The following is a 21,211-nucleotide window of genomic DNA, read 5'->3' as shown; positions in this document are numbered from 1 at the left end:
TAGTAGTGAAAAGATCATCCCCCTCTGGTTATAGTGTCTAGTAGTGAGATGATCATCCCCCTCTGGTTATAGTGTCTAGTAGTGAGATGATCATCCCCCTCTGGTTATAGTGTCTAGTAGTGAAAATATCATCCCCCTCTGGTTATAGTGTCTAGTAGTGAGATGATCATCCCCCTCTGGTTATAGTGTCTAGTAGTGAAAAGATCATCCCCCTCTGGTTATAGTGTCTAGTAGTGAGATGATCATCCCCCTCTGGTTATAGTGTCTAGTAGTGAGATGATCATCCCCCTCTGGTTATAGTATCTAGTAGTGAGATGATCATCCCCCTCTGGTTATAGTGTCTAGTAGTGAAAATATCATCCCCCTCTGGTTATAGTGTCTAGTAGTGAGATGATCATCCCCCTCTGGTTATAGTGTCTAGTAGTGAAAATATCATCCCCCTCTGGTTATAGTGTCTAGTAGTGAGATGATCATCCCCCTCTGGTTATAGTGTCTAGTAGTGAGATGATCATCCCCCTCTGGTTATAGTGTCTAGTAGTGAGATGATCATCCCCCTCTGGTTATAGTGTCTAGTAGTGATATGATCATCACCCTCTGGTTATAGTGTCTAGTAGTGAGAAGATCATCCCCCTCTGGTTATAGTGTCTAGTAGTGAGATGATCATCCCCCTCTGGTTATAGTGTCTAGTAGTGAGATGATCATCCCCCTCTGGTTATAGTGTCTAGTAGTGAGATGATCATCCCCCTCTGGTTATAGTGTCTAGTAGTGAGATGATCATCCCCCTCTGGTTATAGTGTCTAGTAGTGAGAAGATCATCCCCCTCTGGTTATAGTGTCTAGTAGTGAGATGATCATCCCCCTCTGGTTATAGTGTCTAGTAGTGAGATGATCATCCCCCTCTGGTTATAGTGTCTAGTAGTGAGACATGTAACTCAATCATCCCCCTCTGGTTACCAGATGTTCACCTCACCATGATCCCATTCCAGACACTTAACAGCCCTCATGATAAACCCCCTGAAGACATAGATATAAAACAGAGAGAAGGAGCTCTATGTCGTCCCAGTGGGTAGAATTGGGTAATAGTCCCAGTCATGATGGCCCAGGTATAGCCGCCAGTCCCTGGGTTTAGGCTTGGCTCTGGGTGCCATTGTGGTTCGCCATTCCCTCTCCACGTTTCAACTGTAGGTCTTAAAATAAAAGGTTTGCAGTAGCCAACCGTGGCCCGTGGCCTTGGTTGTGTGTATATATAGTCCCCTGGATATCTGTGTACACCAGGCTAAAATGATTAACTTTAGCTGAGTAAACGGCACATTAGTCCAATAAGGCAGAACACAGTGGACGGGACGGACACGGCTGGCCCTTACAACAGAGACACTGTCCTCTGTGGCTACGTCCCAAACGGCACCCTATTCCCTATGTAGTGCACTACTTTTGACCAGGGCCCATAGGGCATAGGGTGCCGTTTGGGACACAGCCTGTGCTCCACCACCAGGCAAGGCAAGGCCAGACAGATTTACTGCACTGAGCTGGTATGAAAATATGAACAACTCCTCTATTAAATTATCTCAGAGGTTTTACTGTAGCCTTTCATAGATTTTTAGTCTCTGGTCTGTTGATGAATGCTTGTTTCATAGGGCTCAGACACGTCATGGTTAGTTAGCTACACTTTCCAAAGGAAACGCTTGCTGGTCCACTGTGTTGGGTAATGTAACGCGAGGAAGCGCGTGTGAGGCTGGGCATGAATTAAATATGGACTATGGAGTGCGAGAAGGAGAGAGGGAGAGGGGGAATAGTGAGAGAAGGAAAGAAAGATATGGTCTGTTCTGATGAACTACCAGTAATGACAATAAATAACTGCGTAAGAGCGCCATCTAGTGGTTGAAAGATGCACAGTCTGATTCCAAATGGACCATATCTTTACACTGTTGGCCAGATTTATTGAGCATTTTCACCTTTTTTCAAGAGGAAATGAAATATAAAAAGAGGAAGGATAAAGTGAAGGATTGTGAACTCAATATAGAGTGTAAAAAATAGTTTACTGGTTTTGTGTCTTTTATTACCATCTGGAAATATCCAGTGCAAACCTTCCTCCTCTTACCCAGGCAGTTGTAGAGCCCCTGGCTGATCCAGGCCAGGATGGCCAGGGTGATGAGGTCACCGAAGCTGGCGGCGATGGGCGTAGCCACGTTGTCGGGGTTGATGCCCGTCTTCTTGGAGCCCACGATCACCCCCACCATGATGAAGCCTGGGGTTCAGAGGGTACAGAGGTCAGGGGGACATGCCTGCACATATCTCAACCATCCATGTGTGTGTTTGCTACTAATGTATAGCATGAGACCCATCAGCAGTAGGTGATAATATGTGTTATGAGGTGGGGCTTTGACTGTTTGACTGTCTGACTGTGCCTATCCCATATCAGAGTACGTGTGTGTGCTTATCTAGCTGTGTGTGTCTGTACCCTGCAACATAGAGGCTATGAAGGCAGTAGCCACGCTGGCAGAGCAGAGCAGCACGGCATGACTCATCTGGAACTTCCCCTCTGGGATCCAACCCAGAACCACCGCTGCCACCGCCGCCAGGAAACCTACTACTGTAGCCTGTACCTAGAGTGAGAGTAGGAGAGAGAGAGAGAGAGAGAGAGAGAGAGAGAGAGAGAGAGAGAGAGAGAGAGAGAGAGAGAGAGAGAGAGAGAGAGAGAGAGAGAGAGAGAGAGAGAGAGTAGGAGAGAGAGAGAGTAGGAGAGAGAGAGAGAGGAGAGAGAGAGAGAGAGAGAGAGTAGGAGAGAGAGAGAGAGAGAGAGAGTAAGAGAGAGAGAGAGAGAGAGAGAGAGAGAGAGAGAGAGAGAGAGAGAGAGAGAGAGAGAGAGAGAGAGAGAGAGAGAGAGAGAGAGAGAGTAGGAGAGAGAGAGAGAGAGAGAGAGAGAGAGAGAGAGAGAGAGAGAGAGAGAGAGAGAGAGAGAGGATGACAGAGGGAGAAGGAATATAGTGAATGAGAGAAAGGGAGAGGTGTTGGGGCAGTGTTAACAGGAATAACATAAAACTGCTTTTCTAACAATGTTTTCCTATTATATGATACACTATCAACATTGAGGACACTTCCTCAAGGGGCCATTAAACACTGTGTGCTTTAACACTATCAGTCACTCAGTCAATAATTACCAAAAGTACTAACCAGAAGTACACATACTACGCAGATAGACAGATTCATATGGAGATAATGGCACAAATCCAACAGCTCGCCAATGTTCCCTCTAAATTGCACGTGGGCACGAAGATCCCCCCGGACTGCCGCGCAGAACAAATATTAGCTCACCGAGAGAAGCACGAAATTGAACTTCACTCAACTTTCTAGAGCAGTGGTCACCAACTGGTCGATCGCGATCGACTGGTCGATCTCCAAGGCATTCCTATTTGATCGCCAAACATTTCTGTAAAAACCCAACGATAAAGCCTTGTGTTCCTATTTTTATTTTTTCTTCGTCTCGGGCTTTTGACGGTAGGTGCACCTGATTCAGCTGCCCTGCGTGTCGGGTAGGCGAACCGTTGCCATTTTGAACCATTTCATGTATCTAAAAGGTACAAACTCTGCCTTCCCGGCGGGTCCGGCGAGCAAATCAAGTGCACTATTAGGCTACCTACTGCTGGCCAATCGGATGGCTCAGATTACCGTCTGCAGTAACTAGCAGGCATAAAAGAAAGCTGCAGCAAAGTTGATACTGTGAGACTTCAAAACGTTTAAAATCATGACTAGAGAGAGACTGTCAACGAATACAGCAAAGAGCTGCTGTTTTTAAGAGTGAGTTCTTGTTTAAGTTCTTACTCAGCACTGTCAACATAGCCATTCAGCACTGCAGCAGTAATGAATGAGTAGGAAAGTGTATCTAATATCAATACTTTCTCTGTTCATAGGAGGAACAACATGAACGTGTGAATGAGGCAGAAATAATGCTGTGCGACTCGAGTTTCGCCATCAGCTGGAAGATGTTCTCCCTTTTTGGTCAGTGGAAGAAAGGGAGAGTGGACGGATGCTGAGAGGCGGACCCTCAGTCTGATGCTCTCTCCCTCCGCTGAGACTGACCATCAAATGCAGGCACCATCAGCCCAGTAAAATAAAAAGCACATTATTTAAATGTACCTCACAAGTAATACAACAACGGATCTATTACCGGTGTGATCATATAGCCTACCTCAAATTTTGAAATATAATTAATTTCGAAATGGCCTGAAAAGCAATGCATTGGCAGGGCAATTCAAGCAAAGCCAATATGCGGTGATAATGTATTGGGCCTATAGCTTACTGCACAAACATCATTGCTACAGTACTGATTTTAATTGGTTAACCTATTAAGGATCTGACCCTTTTATTCAATTTTCGCCTAAAATGACATACCCAAATCTAACTGCCTGTAGCTCAGGACCTGAAGCAACAAATTGTTATATCTATGAAATGCAAGAGAAATAAAAATCTGAGTGCATTTTGATCTTTACTCAGAAAAGGTTGGTGACCACTGTTCTAGAGTTTTCCCTGTTAACACTACAGTGAGGGAAAAACGTATTTGATCCCCTGCTGATTTTGTACGTTTGCCCACAGACAAAGAAATTATCAGTCTATAATTTTAATGGTAGGCTTATTTGAACTGTGAGAGACAGAAAAAAAAAAAAAAAAGAGTTATAAATTGATTTGCATTTTAATGAGGGAAATAAGTATTTGACCCCCTCTCAATCAGAAAGTTTCTGGCTCCCAGGTGTCTTTTATACAGGTAACAAGCTGAGATTAGGAGCACACTCTTAAAGGGAGTGCTCCTAATCTCAGCTTGTTACCTGTATAAAAAACACCTGTCCACAGAAGCAATCAAACAATCAGATTCCAAACTTTCCAAGGATGTCAGGGACAAGATTGTAGACCTACACAAGGCTGGAATGGGCTACAAGACCATTGCCAAGCAGCTTGGTGAGAAGGTGGCAACAGTTGGTGCGATTATTTGCAAATGGAAGAAACACAAAATAACTGTCAATCTCCCTCGGCCTGGGGCTCCATGCAAGATCTCACCTCGTGGAGTTGCAATGATCATGAGAATGGAGAGGAATCAGCCCAGAACTACACGGGAGGATCTTGTCAATGATCTCAAGGCAGCTGGGACCATAGTCACCAAGAAAACAATTGGTAACACACTACGCCGTGAAGGACTGAAATCCTGCAGCGCCCGCAAGGTCCCCCTGCTCAAGAAAGCACATATACATGCCCATCTGAAGTTTGCCTATGAACATCTGAATGATTCAGAGGAGAACTGGGTGAAAGTGTTGTGGTCAGATGAGACCAAAATGGAGCTCTTTGGCATCAACTCAACTCGCTGTGTTTGGAGGAGGAGGAATGCTGCCTATGATCCCAAGAACACCATCCCCACCGTCAAACATGGAGGTGGAAACATTATGCTTTGGGGGTGTTTTTCTGCTAAGAGGACAGGACAACTTCACCGCATCAAAGGGATGATGGACGGGGCCATGTACTGTCAAATCTTGCGTGAGAACCTCCTTCCCTAAGCCAGGGCATTGAAAATGGGTTGTGGATGGGTATTCCAGCATGACAATGACCCAAAACACACGGCCAAGGCAACAAAGGAGTGGCTCAAGAAGAGCACATTAAGGTCCTGGAGTGGCCTAGCCAGTCTCCAGACCTTAATCCCATAGAAAATCTGTGGAGGGAGCTGAAGGTTCGAGTTGCCAAACGTCAGCCTCGAAACCTTAATGACTTGGAGAAGATCTGCAAAGAGGAGTGGGACAAAATCCCTCCTGAGATGTGTGCAAACTACAAGAAACGTCTGACCTCTGCGATTGCCAACAAGGGTTTTGCCACCAAGCAAGTACTAAGTCATATTTTGCAGAGGGGTCAAATACTTACTTCCCTCATTAAAATGCAAATCAATTTATAACATTTTTGACATGCATTTTTCTGGATTTTTTTGTTGTTATTCTGTCTCTCACTGTTCAAATAAACCTACCATTAAAATTATAGACTGATCATTTCTTTGTCAGTGGGCAAACGTATAAAATCAGCAGGGGATCAAATACTTTTTTCCCTCACTGTATCAACGTTTCCCTTTACTGTGGCAATTGTGATCGTATCAACGCATTATTAGCCCCTTTCAACGCAACATACCGAAACAAAACTAACTATGCAAGATATTTTGTTGTAGGCAGAACGCATTGGAGTAGGATTCTATTGCATTGACACGCACGACTCAGCCCGTACTCTACACAGACCTATGCGGCATAACCAATCAGAGTTGCAGTAGGCCTACATGCAAATAGACCATTGCCATATATTAATCTGTGCCATTTACTTTGAACTGGACTGTTTTTACAGCATTAGCGGTCGTGAGCAGATGTTTTGAGATCAAAGCGAGAATTGAATGTAGCACACGTGTGCACATTTTGTTAATATCCTTTGTTAGTTAGTGAGTTATTAGCCCAGTTATAGATAATTTGTAGTTAGCAATATGGGTGTGATTGCTTCCTACAAGAGCACAAAACGTGAACATTTCTAGACATCTTTGAAAAGCGAGTCAGGTAAAGAGCATTTTTTATTTATTAAGAGACAGTGTTGTATTTTGAGACAGGCTTGAATAAGCTAAGTAGCCAATAGGCACAGGGTAGCATAATTTGTCTGATTCTCCGTAATAATGTTATGGGAATAATAACACATTTTATTTTGTAAATTGGTTTCCTGCATTAAACAACAACAACATTTTCAGTCACCTCCTTGTCTGAAGGACAAGTGGATAAACAGATTAATGTCAAGCCCTGCATGTTTTTTTAAGTCTCATGGAATGTAGGCCTACATTGAACACCACACATTGGCTGCTACTGTAGGCTGAATGATATAACAGCTATTTCCATGTTAAAATGTTATGGGATGCATTTTCTCCATTGTTTTTTATGGTAGGCCACCCCGGTAGATCAAATAGCCATAGTAACCTACTTGGCCACTGTTAAAACTGTAACTTAAAGTGGGTACAGCCTCAGTGTTCACAGTAAACGCACGGTGGAAGTTGCACAGAATTTTCACAAAGTTTGCCCAGAAATTGCTCAGTGGCAAATGTTTTATGAGGTAACATTGCTCCTGTCTATGAAGCTGACATTGTGTGTCCTCATTGGGTGTGTGTGTGTGTGTGTCCTCTGTAGCTCAATTGGTAGAGCATGGCGCTTGTAACGCCAGGGTAGTGGGTTCGATCCCCGGGACCACCCATACCTAAAAATGTATGCACACATGACTGTAAGTCGCTTTGGATAAAAGCGTCTGCTAAATGGCATATTATATTATTATTATTATTATTATTATTATTATTATTATTATGTGGTGTGTGTTTACCTGCTTTAGCGCCAGGTTTCCTATGATCAGATTCCACTTCTCTATGGGAGAGTCCATCTTCCCCACATTCACCTGCACAGGGACAGACCAAAACAGATAAAAAACTACTTAGAACAGTTTGTAGGCACCGTTCATCAGATTACAAACTAATATGATTAAACTCAATTAAGCACAATGTTCAATTGAGTGCATTGTTTCAGATTGGAGGGTTTGTGACTGTTCTTGTTTTCTTAGCAAAAGTATGCAGAGTTTAGCAGTTTCTAGTTTTGAGAACAAGGAGTGAGCTGAGGGAACAAGTGAAACACAACACTGAGTTTCTCTGTGTGAGACCGAACAGAATGATGTGAATGTGTATCTGTGAGGAAAGAGGAGGAACTGGCCAAACTGAACAAAGAGAGAATTCTGTCCCGTCACTTCATCAACTTCTCCGACCCCACATAATTTGAATAGGGGGAGAAAGAGAGGGAGGAAAAAAGCGAGGAAGGAAGATGGGAGAACCAGAGTGTAATGCTGTGTGAGAGAGTGTGTATGTGTAAAACGAGAGAGAGAGAGAGAACGTGAGATATGTTAGAGATTAAATATGATGAAGTGAGATTGTTTTCTTTGCAGTTACATGACAAGTTTTACACTAGATTCTGAACCAAAGACAAGAATCTAAAAAACTATTGCTGGACAGAACAGTCCATCAATCAAATCCATGCCCCAGGCACTACTGTCCTCCCTTCAAGAAAATAGTTATTTTCTCTAAATCCCTCTAAACCCTCTGCCCCTCCATTTCTCTTTCCTCCAGAGTATCCTCTCCCCCCTCTCTGTCTTTTGACCTCTTCATTCCTCTCTCTCTCTGAGCTTGTTTGCGCTCTCAGATCGAGGTGGAGCGTCAAATTTGCCATCAGACTGCCTGTTCACTGTTCTGTCTGCAGCCCATTCCAGCAGCCCATCCCTATAGTGGAAACACAACCTCCCTTCTTCCTTCACTCCATAGGGAAAGGAGGGATGGGGTGGGAAGCCATGATAGGTAAAACTAGACAGGCCGCTGCCTCAGCAGATTTCTCTCATATAAATCCTGTTTCACAAGCTCTTAAAACGTAGATCCTGGGGTGAGAGGCTATTCTACAGCAGTGGACACAACTCCACAGACTAATAGCTTAACTTCTAACCATATCTTAACATGGTAAAGAAGCATGGAAGTTTCAAAGGGGCACCAGGCAAAATCCATTATATAAGATAGTAAAGATTACCATTTTCCTTGGGGGGGTTTAGCCTACTAAGGAAGTTGTGTCTTTGTAAGGTACACCCTGTTCCCTACCATCTCATTTCACCTGACAAAGAGGATAATACGAGACTAGTAATGATATGTTGGGAGTAGAGATTTGCTGGCTGATATATGGCCTACCAGACAAAAGCCTATAAAGACAAGCCCAGGCATGACAACAGCCAGCATGATAAACTACTTTAGTCTGCAGTGCCTGTCTCAGGTAAAACTAGAGACATTACCACTATGTATAGCCAACGTCATCCACATAACCACTACTACATGCTACATAACCACTACTACATGCTACATAACTACTATGTATGATGGTCTTTAATCCTGTAACTCAAAATAATGACATCATAACTCCTAAACCAGGAAGCCACCTTAATATACATCTTAAAACAGGCTTTGTAAGAGAAGCGGAGGCTCTCAAATAGCTATGGTGCAGTAGAGCATGTGGAAGAGCATGTGGAAGTGTGTTGTATCCAGAATGTGCAAATACTTTTTGATGGTGTGTGTGTGCAGAAGTGTGTTTGAACAGTATTTAAAAGCTGGTGTGTGTGTGTGTGTGTGTGTGTGTCTTACCGCGGTGGATAGTCTGGATGCGAGAGTCATCTCCAGGTTGCCCTTCAGGCCCAGCAGAGCCGGAACCAGGATGAAAATCTCTGTAATGTACTTAAAGGCATCCCAGTGCTGGGGGACAGGAGAGAGGCGAGAGAGAGGGCGAGAGAAGAAAGAGAGGAAGTGGGATAGAGGGAAAGAGAGAGAGAGAAAGAGAGGAGAGGGATATCAGACGTCATTCTTGTTGAAAGTCTACAGTGAGGGTAAAAAGTATTTGATCCCCTGCTGATTTTGTATGTTTGCCCACTGACAAAGACATGATCAGTCTATAATTTTAATGGTAGGTTTATTTGAACAGTGAGAGACAGAATAACAACAAAAAAATCCAGAAAAACACATGTCAAAAATGTTATAAATTGATTTGCATTTTAATGAGGGAAAGAAGTATTTGACCCCTCTGCAAAACATGACTTAGTACTTGGTGGCAAAACCCTTGTTGGCAATCACAGAGGTCAGACATTTCTTGTCGTTGGCCACCAGGTTTGCACACATCTCAGGAGGGATTTTGTCCCACTCCTCTTTGCAGATCTTCTCCAAGTCATTAAGGTTTCGAGGCTGACATTTGGCAACTCGAACCTTCAGCTCCCTCCACAGATTTTCTATGGGATTAAGGTCTGGAGACTGGCTAGGCCACTCCAGGACCTTAATGTGCTCTTCTTGAGCCATGCTGGAATATCAATCCACGACCCATTTTCAATGTCCTGGCTGAGGGAAGGAGGTTCTCACCCAAGATTTGAGGGTACATGACCCGTCCATCGTCCCTTTGATGCAGTGAAGTTGTCCTGTCCCCTTAGCAGAAAAACACCCCCAAAGCATCAGTCCTTCACGGCGTAGTGTGTTACCAATTGTTTTCTTGGTGACTATGGTCCCAGCTGCCTTGAGATCATTGACAAGATCCTCCCGTGTAGTTCTGGGCTGATTCCTCACCGTTCTCATGATCATTGCAACTCCACGAGGTGAGATCTTGCATGGAGCCCCAGGCAGAGGGAGATTGACAGTTATTTTGTGTTTCTTCCATTTGTGAATAATCGCACCAACTGTTGTCACCTTCTCACCAAGCTGCTTGGCGATGGTCTTGTAGCCCATTCCAGCCTTGTGTAGGTCTACAATCTTGTCCCTGACATCCTTGGAGATCTCTTTGGTCTTGGCCATGGTGGAGAGTTTGGAATCTGATTGATTGATTGCTTCTGTGGACAGGTGTCTTTTATACAGGTAACAAACTGAGATTAGGAGCACTCCCTTTAAGAGTGTGCTCCTAATCTCAGCTCGTTACCTGTATAAAAGACACCTGGGAGCCAGAAATCTTTCTGATTGAGAGGGGGTCAAATACTTATTTCCCTCATTAAAATGCAAATCAATTTATAACATTTTTGACTGGCTAGAACACTAGTATTTGCTGAGTGGCTATGAGAATCCCTTTAACAATTTAAAATCAAAGTCAATAGACAGATATCCCTTTATCACCTACCTTGAAAGCTCTTACAGCCATTTACTCTGGATTACACAGGAAATGGAGTCATAAGTAAACAATACAACCCACTTGAATTAAACTGTGCCAAATCCATCTCCTCTACCTATTTGAACTTCACATGCACTAGCCCACACCCCAGTCTCAACAGGACCTATGCTCTACCATCCATCACCCCAGTCTCAACAGGACCTATGCTCTACCATTCCCCATCCCGGTCACACCTGTACTATGTCCAGCACCATCCCTGCTGACACTGTGCCGAACCCAGCCAGCAGGAAAGGCACCACGATCTGCAGCGCCATGGCCAGGGGCGACTCCTTGGGCATGTTCCGTGTGGGGGGCCTCTGACTCTCCTCTTCCTCCTTTGCCTCATCATCGCCCTCCTCCCCCGAGAGCGTCCCCTCAGGGAGCATGGGCTCAGTCTCAGAGTATCGCACGTCCCCACCGTCTGACAGGCTAACGGACGTCCGCGCTACCCGGTCCGAGTGCCGCCGCACCTCCAGATGTGGGGGGTCAGGCCGGTAGCCGTTCCCCTCAGGCTTGGATCCCAGGTCGGCCATGGCCAGACCACGCTCCTCCTGGAGCTTGGTGTATCCCGTAGGAACCATGGTTTGAAACAGAGAGGGGATCCACCCGGTAGGCACTGGCTTCAGAGAGAGACTGCTCCAGCCACCGGCGGCTCCGCTCATACGCACCGCTAGGCTAGGGCCCAGAGAGTCGCCCAGTGTGTGGCTGTTCATGCTGCACACTGCTGCTGATGGGTCCGCAATGTCTCATCTCCATTCATCCAGACTGGGGCAGTGTGAAGAAGGGCAGGCTGGGCTGGTTAAATAGGAAGAGGGGCATCCATGTCCACTACGATCAGCCCTGTGGAGACCAGCCAAGGAGAGAGGAGACAGAGAAGGGGGAAGACTGTCACTGTTCTCTTTGGCTCATGCAAGCAACACAAACACAAACAAATGATAGGCTAGCTATTCTCCCCGGGTCAAATGCAAACCACATTTAATTTCAAACAGACTAGATAGCGTACATTGCTTGTTTTGGTTCTGTTATCACAATGACCCAGAGGCTGAGGAGGGGAGGAGCGGTCTACACAATGTATGCTGAGTAATAACTCACACTATCTGGTTGCTTTCAGGTAGTGCTATTGTATGTCTGGTTGAATGTCTCTAAAAACCTGCACAAATATGATATCAAAGTGCATACCTGCTGTGTAAGACTTTATTTATTTTAAATGATATAGCATAAGCTCTGCTTATGATCATAGCTGAATGTAAGCAAGTCGTGAAACTTTTGCGAAATACATAGGCATTAGTGAATAGTAGGCTGCTGGTTGCTTCTCTGGCCAATGTAATTCAACACAACCTTTCTCCTCAGATAAATGGACATTTTGAAAATGTAGGTAGTTATGCCATATGGATAGTTCCATAATAAATTATTGTTTTTTCATTGGCTAGGCCCATATGGCACTAACAAAGGCAAAATACCGTTGAGGCGTTAGATATCCGTATGTATATATATCTACTGTCAGAACCTGGTCACTACTGTCTTGCGTCTTGGTGGATAGATATTTTCTACCAACTTTTTAACACCAATAGAATGGGTAGCAAACTGAAAAACGAATTTGATAAGGAAGTGATAAAATAACTGCGTTAAATCCCGCTTTTAAATATTTGTTATTTGTATTACCATTATCACATTTATGTCAAAATGTTATTCTGGCAAGGCAACCTAGCCACATAAACAGCTTGGATGATAGCGCGAGATAACATAGCTGGCTAGTACAAGCTAGCTAAACAAACAGGGGAAAAGCAAAAAGGCTTACCTATACAGAGGAAATGCGCTGAAATTAATTACATGTATCAGGAAGTTGATACTAATTTAGTCTGTTTTATTAACCTTTTTCTGTTCGTGTCTCTATTTCAGATTTTTCAGAAGGATGCCCTTTTCCTTCTTGACAGCAAGCTCGTCACGTCACCGCAAAAGTGCCACACAGACTAGTACGCAGGCGCAGAGCACATTGTCGGCTACATCTGGCAGTTTACCAGGAATTTCTTGACCGGAGGCTACAATTTGTATCCTTATAAAATAAGTTCAGGACATTTATGTCAAGAACATCAAATAGGCGCTGAATCCTATGGGTAGGACCAAGAAATGTGAAATATGAATTCACTAATTTTGATAGTTTGTGATTTTGCATTGACGCGCTTGTTACAAAACAGCTATTCTGAAATGGTATTGTGTTATGACATAATACATGTAGTAGTTGCATTCAATATAAAGTTAGTCAATTCATAATCCATTAACCCGAAGGGAAGTATGACAATGTTTTGGTTTTGAGTTTTGTCACTCCCAAACAGTAGAAGGCGCTATACACCAATGGAATGTTGGTTTTCAACCTATGACCCAAATGTTGATGTAAGGACAGTCAAAACATGGCTCGAAATTTGTTTTACCGAGCTGCTAAAGTTGTCCAACTCAGCATGTTTACACGTCTAGCTAGGTCAAGGTCACTTTGCACGCAAACTCCAGCGGAGCCACTGACTGTCAGACATCAAAACAATGGAATAAGGTATGCAAGTTGTCAGCAAAAGCTATCTAGATAGCTAGCTTGACTACAATGTCAGTGTTTGATTCCTGTGGTCAAAGAACCTCTGCATTGGTCGGGCGACTCTTTTGCAAAAGGTGTGCCCATGTCGCGCGCATTGTACAGAAGCTGTCCATTTTGGGCACGCGCTTCCATCCCCTTTAATTGCAAAACTGATCACCTGAAACGTTAAATGGTGTATCTAGCTAGTAAGCAGTATGTCCTATAAAAGTCTCACTATTACACTTCAGGTACACAGTGTATTGATTGGTACTGTGCATAGATTTTTGTTCTCCTTTAAATGATTCTTGCTACTGTAACAGTGTAATTGCATGTGCAGGAGTATAACCCTGAACAACCCTAAGAAGAGGAATGCCCTGTCTCTGTCAATGCTGGACTCACTGAGAGGCAACATTCTGGCAGACATCGACAGCGACGACCTCAGAGTCATCGTCATATCAGGTAAGATACCACCAGAGCGCTGATTCATGATCAGATGTGCCCACCCCCCGTTGGTCACCCCTTTCATAAACACCATTGTATTGTGTTGTGTGTGTTCCAGCTAAGGGACCAGTGTTCTCCTCTGGGCATGACCTGAAGGAGCTGACGTCAGCACAGGGCAGAGATTACCACACCAAGGTGTTTCAGGCCTGCTCAGAGGTGAGGTTCACTATCGTACTGTATACAAATATACTGTACACACATCATCATTATTGGCGGTCACTCGAGTCGAGGATGATTGTCCTCCATAGGGTCTTCTTTTTGTGGGTCTTCAGATGGCTGTGTGTACATACACTACACACTAATTCTCACACTCATACCTCTTGTTGTTATTGAAGGTTATGACCCTGATACAAGACATTCCCGTGCCTGTGATTGCCATGGTGAATGGGGTTGCCACAGCAGCAGGATGCCAGCTTGTTGCCAGTTGTGACATTGCCGTGGTGACAGAGAGGTCCACCTTCGCCACGCCAGGGGTCAACGTGGGTCTGTTCTGCTCAACACCGGCCGTGGCAATAGGAAGAGCTGTCCCCAAGAAGGTACACACACACACACAGACAGACAGACACACAGACAGACAGACACACTCTGTGTAACTGATATATTCTGATATTTTACAGGTAGCCATGGAGATGCTGTTCACAGGAAACCCGATCTCGGCCCAGGATGCTTTGCTGCACGGGCTGGTCAGTAAGGTGGTTCCTGAGGAGCGTCTAGAGGAGGAGACTCTAGCCATCGCACGGCGGGTCTGTCAGGCCAGCCGGCCCGTTGTAGCCCTTGGCAAGGCCACCTTCCACAGGTGTGTCTCACTCCACAGATGTTTTACCACACTGTAGCACTCAACCCTTCTGCCTACCATGTATTCATTCCTTGTTTGCATTACGTTTCAATGTTTTTGTTGGTTTGAGTGGATAACCACTGATACACTTGCATGCATAAAGACAGCAAAAGACTGTCATTTTCCTCTTGAAAGATAATTACTATATACATGTGTAGTTTTATATATAATTTAATCATAATTTCATTACTGTCCCAGACAGATGGCCCAGGGGCGGGATGCGGCCTACGCCACAGCATCTCGTGTCATGGTGGATAACCTGGCTCTCAGAGACGGACAGGAGGGGATACGGGCCTTCATAGAGAAACGGAAGCCTGTGTGGACAAACAAAGCAGAGAAGGTCCATGATGACTGATGTCTGCTGTTTATTGAAGTGATTATCTGATGAAGGGATACTGCAGGGCTGTCTTCATGTGCCTTAGGAGGGGGTGAGGTGAAGGTTCTAGGAAAGGTACACCATGCACCCATGGTCAAGGGACTCACTCAGAACAGAGATTGGGCAATTCTTGTAGTAAAACTGTGCTCAATGTGAGAAACAGAATGTAAATGTTTAAAGGGGCAATCTGCAGTTCAAACAGTAACAAAGCAGGCCACCCCGCCACTGATTTGGTAAAAAGCTGACATATTTTTAAACATGTTTTCAGGATGTACATTGTTTCAAAAGGAGTAAAACAAGCGTATATTTTGCGGTTCTGATGGGGTAAGACAATAGAACTAAGCTCATGAGGAATTTATTAAGGTATATTCTTCAAAAATGGATGTAGCATTCAGATTACCCCATTCATGTATTTAAAAAATAAAATACATTTAGTAAAGAACCCAATCTGCTTATTATTTGATATGTAGACACATTTAAACATAATAGGCCCAAATACATGAATGGGAAACAGGAAGTATTGTATAATAGATCCTGTGTTTAGTTGAGCCTGCACTGGTTAATGAAAGACAACAGGTATGTGAGAGGTGACCTGGTGGCTGTGGGATTGAGGCGTCCATCTAATGTTTAACAGTGTCTGTACGACTAACAAAGAAAGACTGTGCTAATATAGTACAGTAATGTTCCATGTTCTATGCATTAGCAGTGTACCGCCACATGATGGCACCATTGTATCCCTTGAGAAGCAAAGGCTTGATGAAAGGCAAATTGAGTGGAGTGTTGAGAATTTAACTTTGTAATGATCTTATGGTAGCCTATTGCTATGACCAAATTCCTAGTTTGGCCCACATACAAATATTTTGGTCTCAATAAATAAAGTACAAGACACAATGTGCGAAGTGAAAAATAATATGCAATACTCTTAGTAAAGCACGTGGGGGTCCTGGAAAAATGGCCGGTATAATCCTTTATTAAGATGAGGGTGTTGGCAGCTGCTTAGGGTTGGAAGAGGTTGCAATTCATTTTGACTGAACAGTGTCTCTCCACTAGAGGGCAGTGTTTCCTCAAATATCAGCGGATGAATAATGTTGGCACTTGCTCTCCCCCTTTCCAGGGATATACACTACCATTCAAAAGTTTGGGGTCACTTAGAAATGTCCTTGTTTTCCATGAAAACATACATGAAATGAGTTTGTATAGGAAATATAGCAAAATGCATAGGAAATCTAGTCATTGACAAGGTTAGAAATAATGATTTTTAATATAAATAATAATTGCGTCCTTCAAACTTTGCTTTTGTCAAAGAATCCTCCATTTTCAGCAATTACAACCTTGCAGACCTTTGGCATTCTAGTTGTCAATTTGTTGAGGTAATCTGAAGAGATTTCACCCCATGCTTCCTGAAGCACCTCCCACAAGTTGGATTGGCTTGAAGGGCACTTCTTACGTACCATACGGTCAAGCTGCTCCCACAACAGATCAACAGGGTTGAGATCCGGTGACTGTGCTGGCCACTCCATTATAGACAGAATACCAGCTGACTGCTTCTTCCTTAAATAGTTCTTGCATAGTTTGGAGCAGTGCTTTGGGTCGTTGTCCTGTTGAAGGAGGAAATTGGCTCCAATCAAGCGCCGTCCACAGGGTATGGCATGGCGTTGCAAAATGGAGTGATAGCCTTCCTTCTTCAAGATCCCTTTTACCCTGTACAAATCTCCCACTTTACCACCACCAAAGCAACCCCAGACCATCACATTGCCTCCACCATGCATGACAGATGGCATCAAGCACCCCTCCAGCATCTTTTCATTTGGTCTGCGTCTCACTAATGTTGTTCTTTGTGATCCAAACACCTCAAACTTCGATTCGTCTGTCCATAACACTTTTTTCCAATCTTCCTCTGTCCAATGTCTGTGTTCTTTTGCCCATCTTTTCTTTTTATTGGCCAGTCTGAGATATGGCTTTTTCTTTGCAACTCTGCCTAGAAGGTCAGCATCCCGGAGTCGCCGCTTCACTGTTGACGTTGAGACTGGTGTTTTGCGGGTACTATTTAATGAAGCTGCCAGTTGAGGACCTGTGAGGTGTCGGTTTCTCAAACTAGACACTAATGTATTTGTCCTCTTGCTCAGTTGTGCAACGGGGCCTCCCACTCCTTTCTATTCTGGTTAGAGCCAGTTTGTGCTGTTCTGTGAAGGGAGTAGTACACAGCGTTGTATGAGATCTTCAGTTTCTTGGCAATTTCTCGCATGGAATAGCCTTAATTTCTCAGAACAAGAATAGACTGACGAGTTTCAGAAGAAAGTTCTTTGTTTCTGGCTATTTTGATCCTGTAATCGAACCCACAATTGCTGATGCTCCAGATACTCAACTAGTCTCAAGAAGGCCAGTTTTATTGCTTCTTTAATCAGCACAACAGTTTTCAGCTGTGCTAACATAATTGCAAAAGGGTTTTCTAATGATCAATTAGCCTTTTAAAATGATAAACTTGGATTAGCAAACAACGTGCCATTGGAACACAGGACTGATGGTTGCTGATAATGGGCCTCTGTACGCCTATGTAGATATTCCATTTAAAAAATCAGCCGTTTCCAGATACAATAGCCATTTACAACATTAACAATGTCTACACTGTATTTCTGATCAATTTGATGTTATTGTATCTGGAAACATTGTATCCTTTCGAAAACAAGGACATTTCTAAGTGACCCCAAACGTTTGAACGGTAGTGTAAGTCACTAGCCAGTATCCTGCTTGAGCTTTGTGGTCCAAGCATGTAGAATATGTATGAAGAAACTTCACTGATGTATGAAGGGAATAGCAATAACATTCGTACAGAAATAAATCCGCACACACAAATATACAGACACATGATCAGAAATGCACACCCCAATTTGTTTTATTAAGTAAAGAAAAGTCTGAAGAATGATCTGATAAACCATTTTGCAATTAATTATTTTACAAAAAAAGGAACAACTTATTTGCATGTTCAAATAATAACAGTATCGTTATACTGTTTGAGAATGATAAGCATTGTATCAAAAAGTACATAGTTGAGAATCAGCAATAAAAGGGTAGGTGGTTGAATATGTATTCAAATGTGTGACGTCACACTACAAAGTAGTATGTATACGTCAGTAAGTATTGATGTGTGTGTATGGAATGATTTAATATGTAAAAGTGCTGGTAACTGAACAGCAGTTAATGTGACTGGTGAAAATAAGACATGAATTGGCAATTAAAGCATATTGCGGCTTAGTAAGTACTTCAATACTAATACACATTCCCCCTCTATAGAAACCTCTTGCAGCTGACAATTACTATTTGGTGACGAAAATACTGTACTGTTAATATGCAATTAATATTCATGTAAACTTTTCAGAGGGAAATAAATCATACATTACTTCATGGGAGAAAAGGGGTGTTTTTTTCTACGGACGACAAAATAGTTCACTGTTGATAGAGTTTACAGTCTAAATATGGGGTACAAAGCAGACACTGTCCTCCATATCCAAACATACTGTACACACTGTATTTGGGTTACAGAAATGCATTGCGATGACTAGAAATTACAGTGGTCACTAAACTGAGCGACAACAGAATAATCAATGAAAAAATAAACTCCTCGTTTTAAAAACGGTCGTTATACAGTGGAGGTGCTTCAAAATTGAAAGATATATTTTCGACAATTCTTTTAATCGTCACTGTTCCGTAATTCTATTATTTGACATAGCTTTGTTTCTTCTCTCTGAAAAATAAGATATTCACAAGCATATAGAGTTAATTGACCTCTAAAATAGATAATTTGGAAGTAACTCATAAAAAAAGAAAAAAAAAAGAAAAAAGGAATCACTGAGTTTGTCTCGCCAGGAGAATTGTCCCCTGCTACTGATAACGTTTAAATAACTCAGTATATTAACAAAATCATTTACTGTACATTTTAAACTCTAAAAGATAGATATCCATATATATACTTTTAAACTCCTGCTGTTAATGATTTAACATTCGAAAAATAAAATAATCAATCTTCAATGGGTTTTTAAAAGGGATCCATAAAAACTTCAGAAACTGGTGTCCTGCAGCATTCATGATGCAGTATGACTTTTAAGGTCAGTACGTCACATATAAAGCACAAACAAACCAAACTAAAACTCCTTAACACTAGTAGGACTACCGCTTGTGTCTGCTGCCACAGTGTCAGTGACTACACCTCCATCTCCATCCTCTCACAGCAACATAGACTCCTGCATGGTGAACGCCTCTGGTGCGTGCCTGTAGTGTGGTCCTCCGAACAGCGGGGGGAGTTGCTGCCTCATGGTGGGCTGCTCATGGAACTGTGTCCTGTAGTGAGCCAGGCTGTCAGGGCCGGGGGGGAAGGTGAACTCCTGCACGGGGGACATCTGGGCCCTCTGGAAGCTGGGGGAGCGGGGTACACCTCCAGGGGCATGTGTCATGTCACCACCCTCCTGCTGCCCCCACGGCTGCACCTCCACTGCCCCTCCCCGGCCTGGCCCCTCAGGCAGGTAGAGCGGGGTCTGCTCCCCTCTCCTGCGCCCCTCGTACCTGTTGTAGTCAACAGGAGGGTACATCGGATGGGCGGCTGCAGCGGAGGTGAGCCGTGTGGGCTGGCGCAGGTATGTGGAGGCGTTACTACCAGGGCTGTCCAGCTGCTGTATGGTGCGGGGGGCCACAGTGGTCCGGGGGGGATGGGCTGAGCTGGGAGGCTGCCTGTGGGTGGTGGCGTAGGAGTTGTTCATGAGGGCCTTCTCCGGAGAGAGGTTGGGCCGCTGGGTGGTGGCGTACCCCCTCTCCCCATACATCAGACCCATAGGTGGGGTGCCTCGGGAGGGCAGGGGGCTGTAGTGCCTGTCCTCTCCCAGTCCCCTCTGCTCAAGGCTCACACTGTAGGGGGGGTAGTGGAGTGGCACCATAGCAGGCCGGCCGGGGGAGTACTGCTGGGGGGGCGTGTGGTACTGGCTCTGGGCATTGGGGTGGACATAGGGTTTACCCCCAGCAGGGCTGTTGAGGGACAGGGCAGTGGGGATGGGGTGTTTGGCCTGCCTAGCCACTGGTTCTATGGAGACCATGCTCCCTTGCAGGCTGGGGATGCGGGTGGGGGGTAGGGACGGTGTCTCGCTGTGCCTCATCTGCGACGGTGGCCTCTCCAGCTCCAGGACCTCCACAAAGTTCTGCTCTGCCCCCCCGGGCACGTTGTCGTACTGAGAGGCATTGGAGCCGCGGTTGGAGCCTGGGATCAAGCCCCTGGAGCGGGGCCGGCGGTTGAGCAGCAGGGTGTCGTCAGGGCTGGAGGGCACCGGGGAACCACCGCGGCTCAGCTGGATCTCCCTGGCCGCCGCTGCCTTGGCCGCCTCCAGCTTGGTCTCAGAGGGCTTGACCCAGCGCGGGGCGATGTCTTTACGAGAGCTGCTGGAGGCGGCATTGGAGTTGTGGTTGGCCGTGGCGTGGCTCTCAGGCTTCCCTCCGTCCACCACTTTTGTAGGAGGCTTGGGGTGCGGCGAGGGCGCCGGGGACGGTGTAGGTGTCGGTGTGGACCCTCTCTCGGGGGTGGCGAGGGTGGGGACGGAGGGCTGTTTGCAGTGGGGGTCGAGGGGGACAGAGTTCTCTCCGGACCCCCGTGATCTGGCCTCCCTCTTCTCAGCCTTGTGCTGCCGGACCAGCTTCTCCAGGGAGTCCCTGCGCGCCCGGCTGGGGGGCCGGCTGTCCCGCTGGCGCTCGAGGGAGGGGCTGGGTGCTTTTGGGGGCTCGGCCGGCTGGGAGTGGCTCTGACCATTCGCCACGTGGTTCTGGTTCACCGCCGGCTCTGGGGGAAGCTGCCCAAGAAGCTTCTTGGGATACTCATCCTCTTTACCTGCACAGATACAACAGAAAGACAGGTTAGAGCACCTGGAGGGAGAACACAAAACGGCAAAGGCATGTTTTCAAACTATGAATATTAAAAAAGGGCAATATGGATTCATGCAACATCACTGCCGACGGGGGGTGAAAATAAAGAGAGAATTACATTCACCACAACACTGAATAATCACGTCTCCACAGGCGAGAAACCAACCAAGGACATAAAAAATACAACATCTGAAATATATCTTATATTAAATTCCCAGAGTGCGAGCCAGAGGCGTCCAATTAGGAAGTGCCATTAAAAAGTGTAGACTCTGAAATGATACGTTTTCACTCAATTTC

At 44.8% G+C, this 21,211-nt stretch overlaps 3 protein-coding genes across 6 annotated transcripts in view; 1 reads left to right on the top strand and 2 right to left on the bottom strand.

Annotated features, from left to right (window-relative positions):
• The window catches only part of LOC121543563 (solute carrier family 41 member 2-like), a 39,211-nt gene extending 26,282 nt beyond the window's left edge, over positions 1-12,929 (bottom strand). The window contains exons 1-6 of one of the 2 annotated variants that reach the window (XM_045208866.1): positions 12,540-12,929; positions 10,936-11,581; positions 9,208-9,315; positions 7,368-7,439; positions 2,458-2,602; positions 2,098-2,244 (exon numbers count right to left, since the gene is read on the bottom strand). In XM_045208866.1, coding sequence (XP_045064801.1) covers positions 2,098-2,244; positions 2,458-2,602; positions 7,368-7,439; positions 9,208-9,315; positions 10,936-11,454 — 991 coding nt within the window. In that variant the 5' untranslated portion in view covers positions 11,455-11,581; positions 12,540-12,929. The remainder of the gene's footprint in view (positions 1-2,097; positions 2,245-2,457; positions 2,603-7,367; positions 7,440-9,207; positions 9,316-10,935; positions 11,582-12,539) is intronic. The other variant, XM_045208867.1, reaches the window with a different exon arrangement.
• Positions 12,930-13,075: 146 nt separating this feature from the next.
• LOC121563946 (enoyl-CoA hydratase domain-containing protein 3, mitochondrial) lies at positions 13,076-15,458 on the top strand. Of its 2 annotated transcripts, none has more exons than XM_041875556.1 (6): positions 13,076-13,286; positions 13,642-13,763; positions 13,864-13,961; positions 14,141-14,341; positions 14,423-14,601; positions 14,843-15,458. In XM_041875556.1, exons 1-6 carry the CDS (start codon positions 13,150-13,152, stop codon positions 14,940-14,942), a joined length of 837 nt encoding a protein of 278 aa, XP_041731490.1. In that variant the 5' UTR covers positions 13,076-13,149; the 3' UTR covers positions 14,943-15,458. The 2 variants fall into 2 exon arrangements, with proteins under 2 accessions (XP_041731490.1, XP_041731489.1); XM_041875555.1 differs by having other exon boundaries at positions 14,839-15,458.
• A 2,433-nt stretch (positions 15,459-17,891) lies between these two features.
• LOC121563945 (USP6 N-terminal-like protein) overlaps positions 17,892-21,211 on the bottom strand; it is a 37,595-nt gene continuing 34,275 nt past the window's right edge. For both annotated transcript variants that reach the window (XM_045208864.1, XM_045208865.1), the window contains exon 14: positions 17,892-20,879. In XM_045208864.1, the coding sequence (XP_045064799.1) occupies positions 19,237-20,879 (1,643 nt within the window). In that variant the 3' untranslated portion in view covers positions 17,892-19,236. The remainder of the gene's footprint in view (positions 20,880-21,211) is intronic.

The sequence above is a fragment of the Coregonus clupeaformis genome, chromosome 28, assembly GCF_020615455.1.
Source record: "Coregonus clupeaformis isolate EN_2021a chromosome 28, ASM2061545v1, whole genome shotgun sequence".
In the NCBI taxonomy this organism is placed as follows: domain Eukaryota; kingdom Metazoa; phylum Chordata; class Actinopteri; order Salmoniformes; family Salmonidae; genus Coregonus; species Coregonus clupeaformis.
The sequence above is the reverse complement of the archived record's forward strand: the minus strand, read 5'-3'. Positions and strand labels throughout refer to the sequence as shown.

Excerpts from the sequence above, each read along its gene's own strand:
- LOC121563946 (XM_041875555.1), top strand. The coding sequence starts at position 13,150 with ATGGCTCGAAATTTGTTTTACCGAGCTGCTAAAGTTGTCCAACTCAGC. Across the intron at positions 13,764-13,863 it reads CAGAGTCATCGTCATATCAG|CTAAGGGACCAGTGTTCTCC; the intron begins GTAAGATACCAC and ends TGTGTGTTCCAG. Across the intron at positions 13,962-14,140 it reads TGTTTCAGGCCTGCTCAGAG|GTTATGACCCTGATACAAGA; the intron begins GTGAGGTTCACT and ends TTGTTATTGAAG.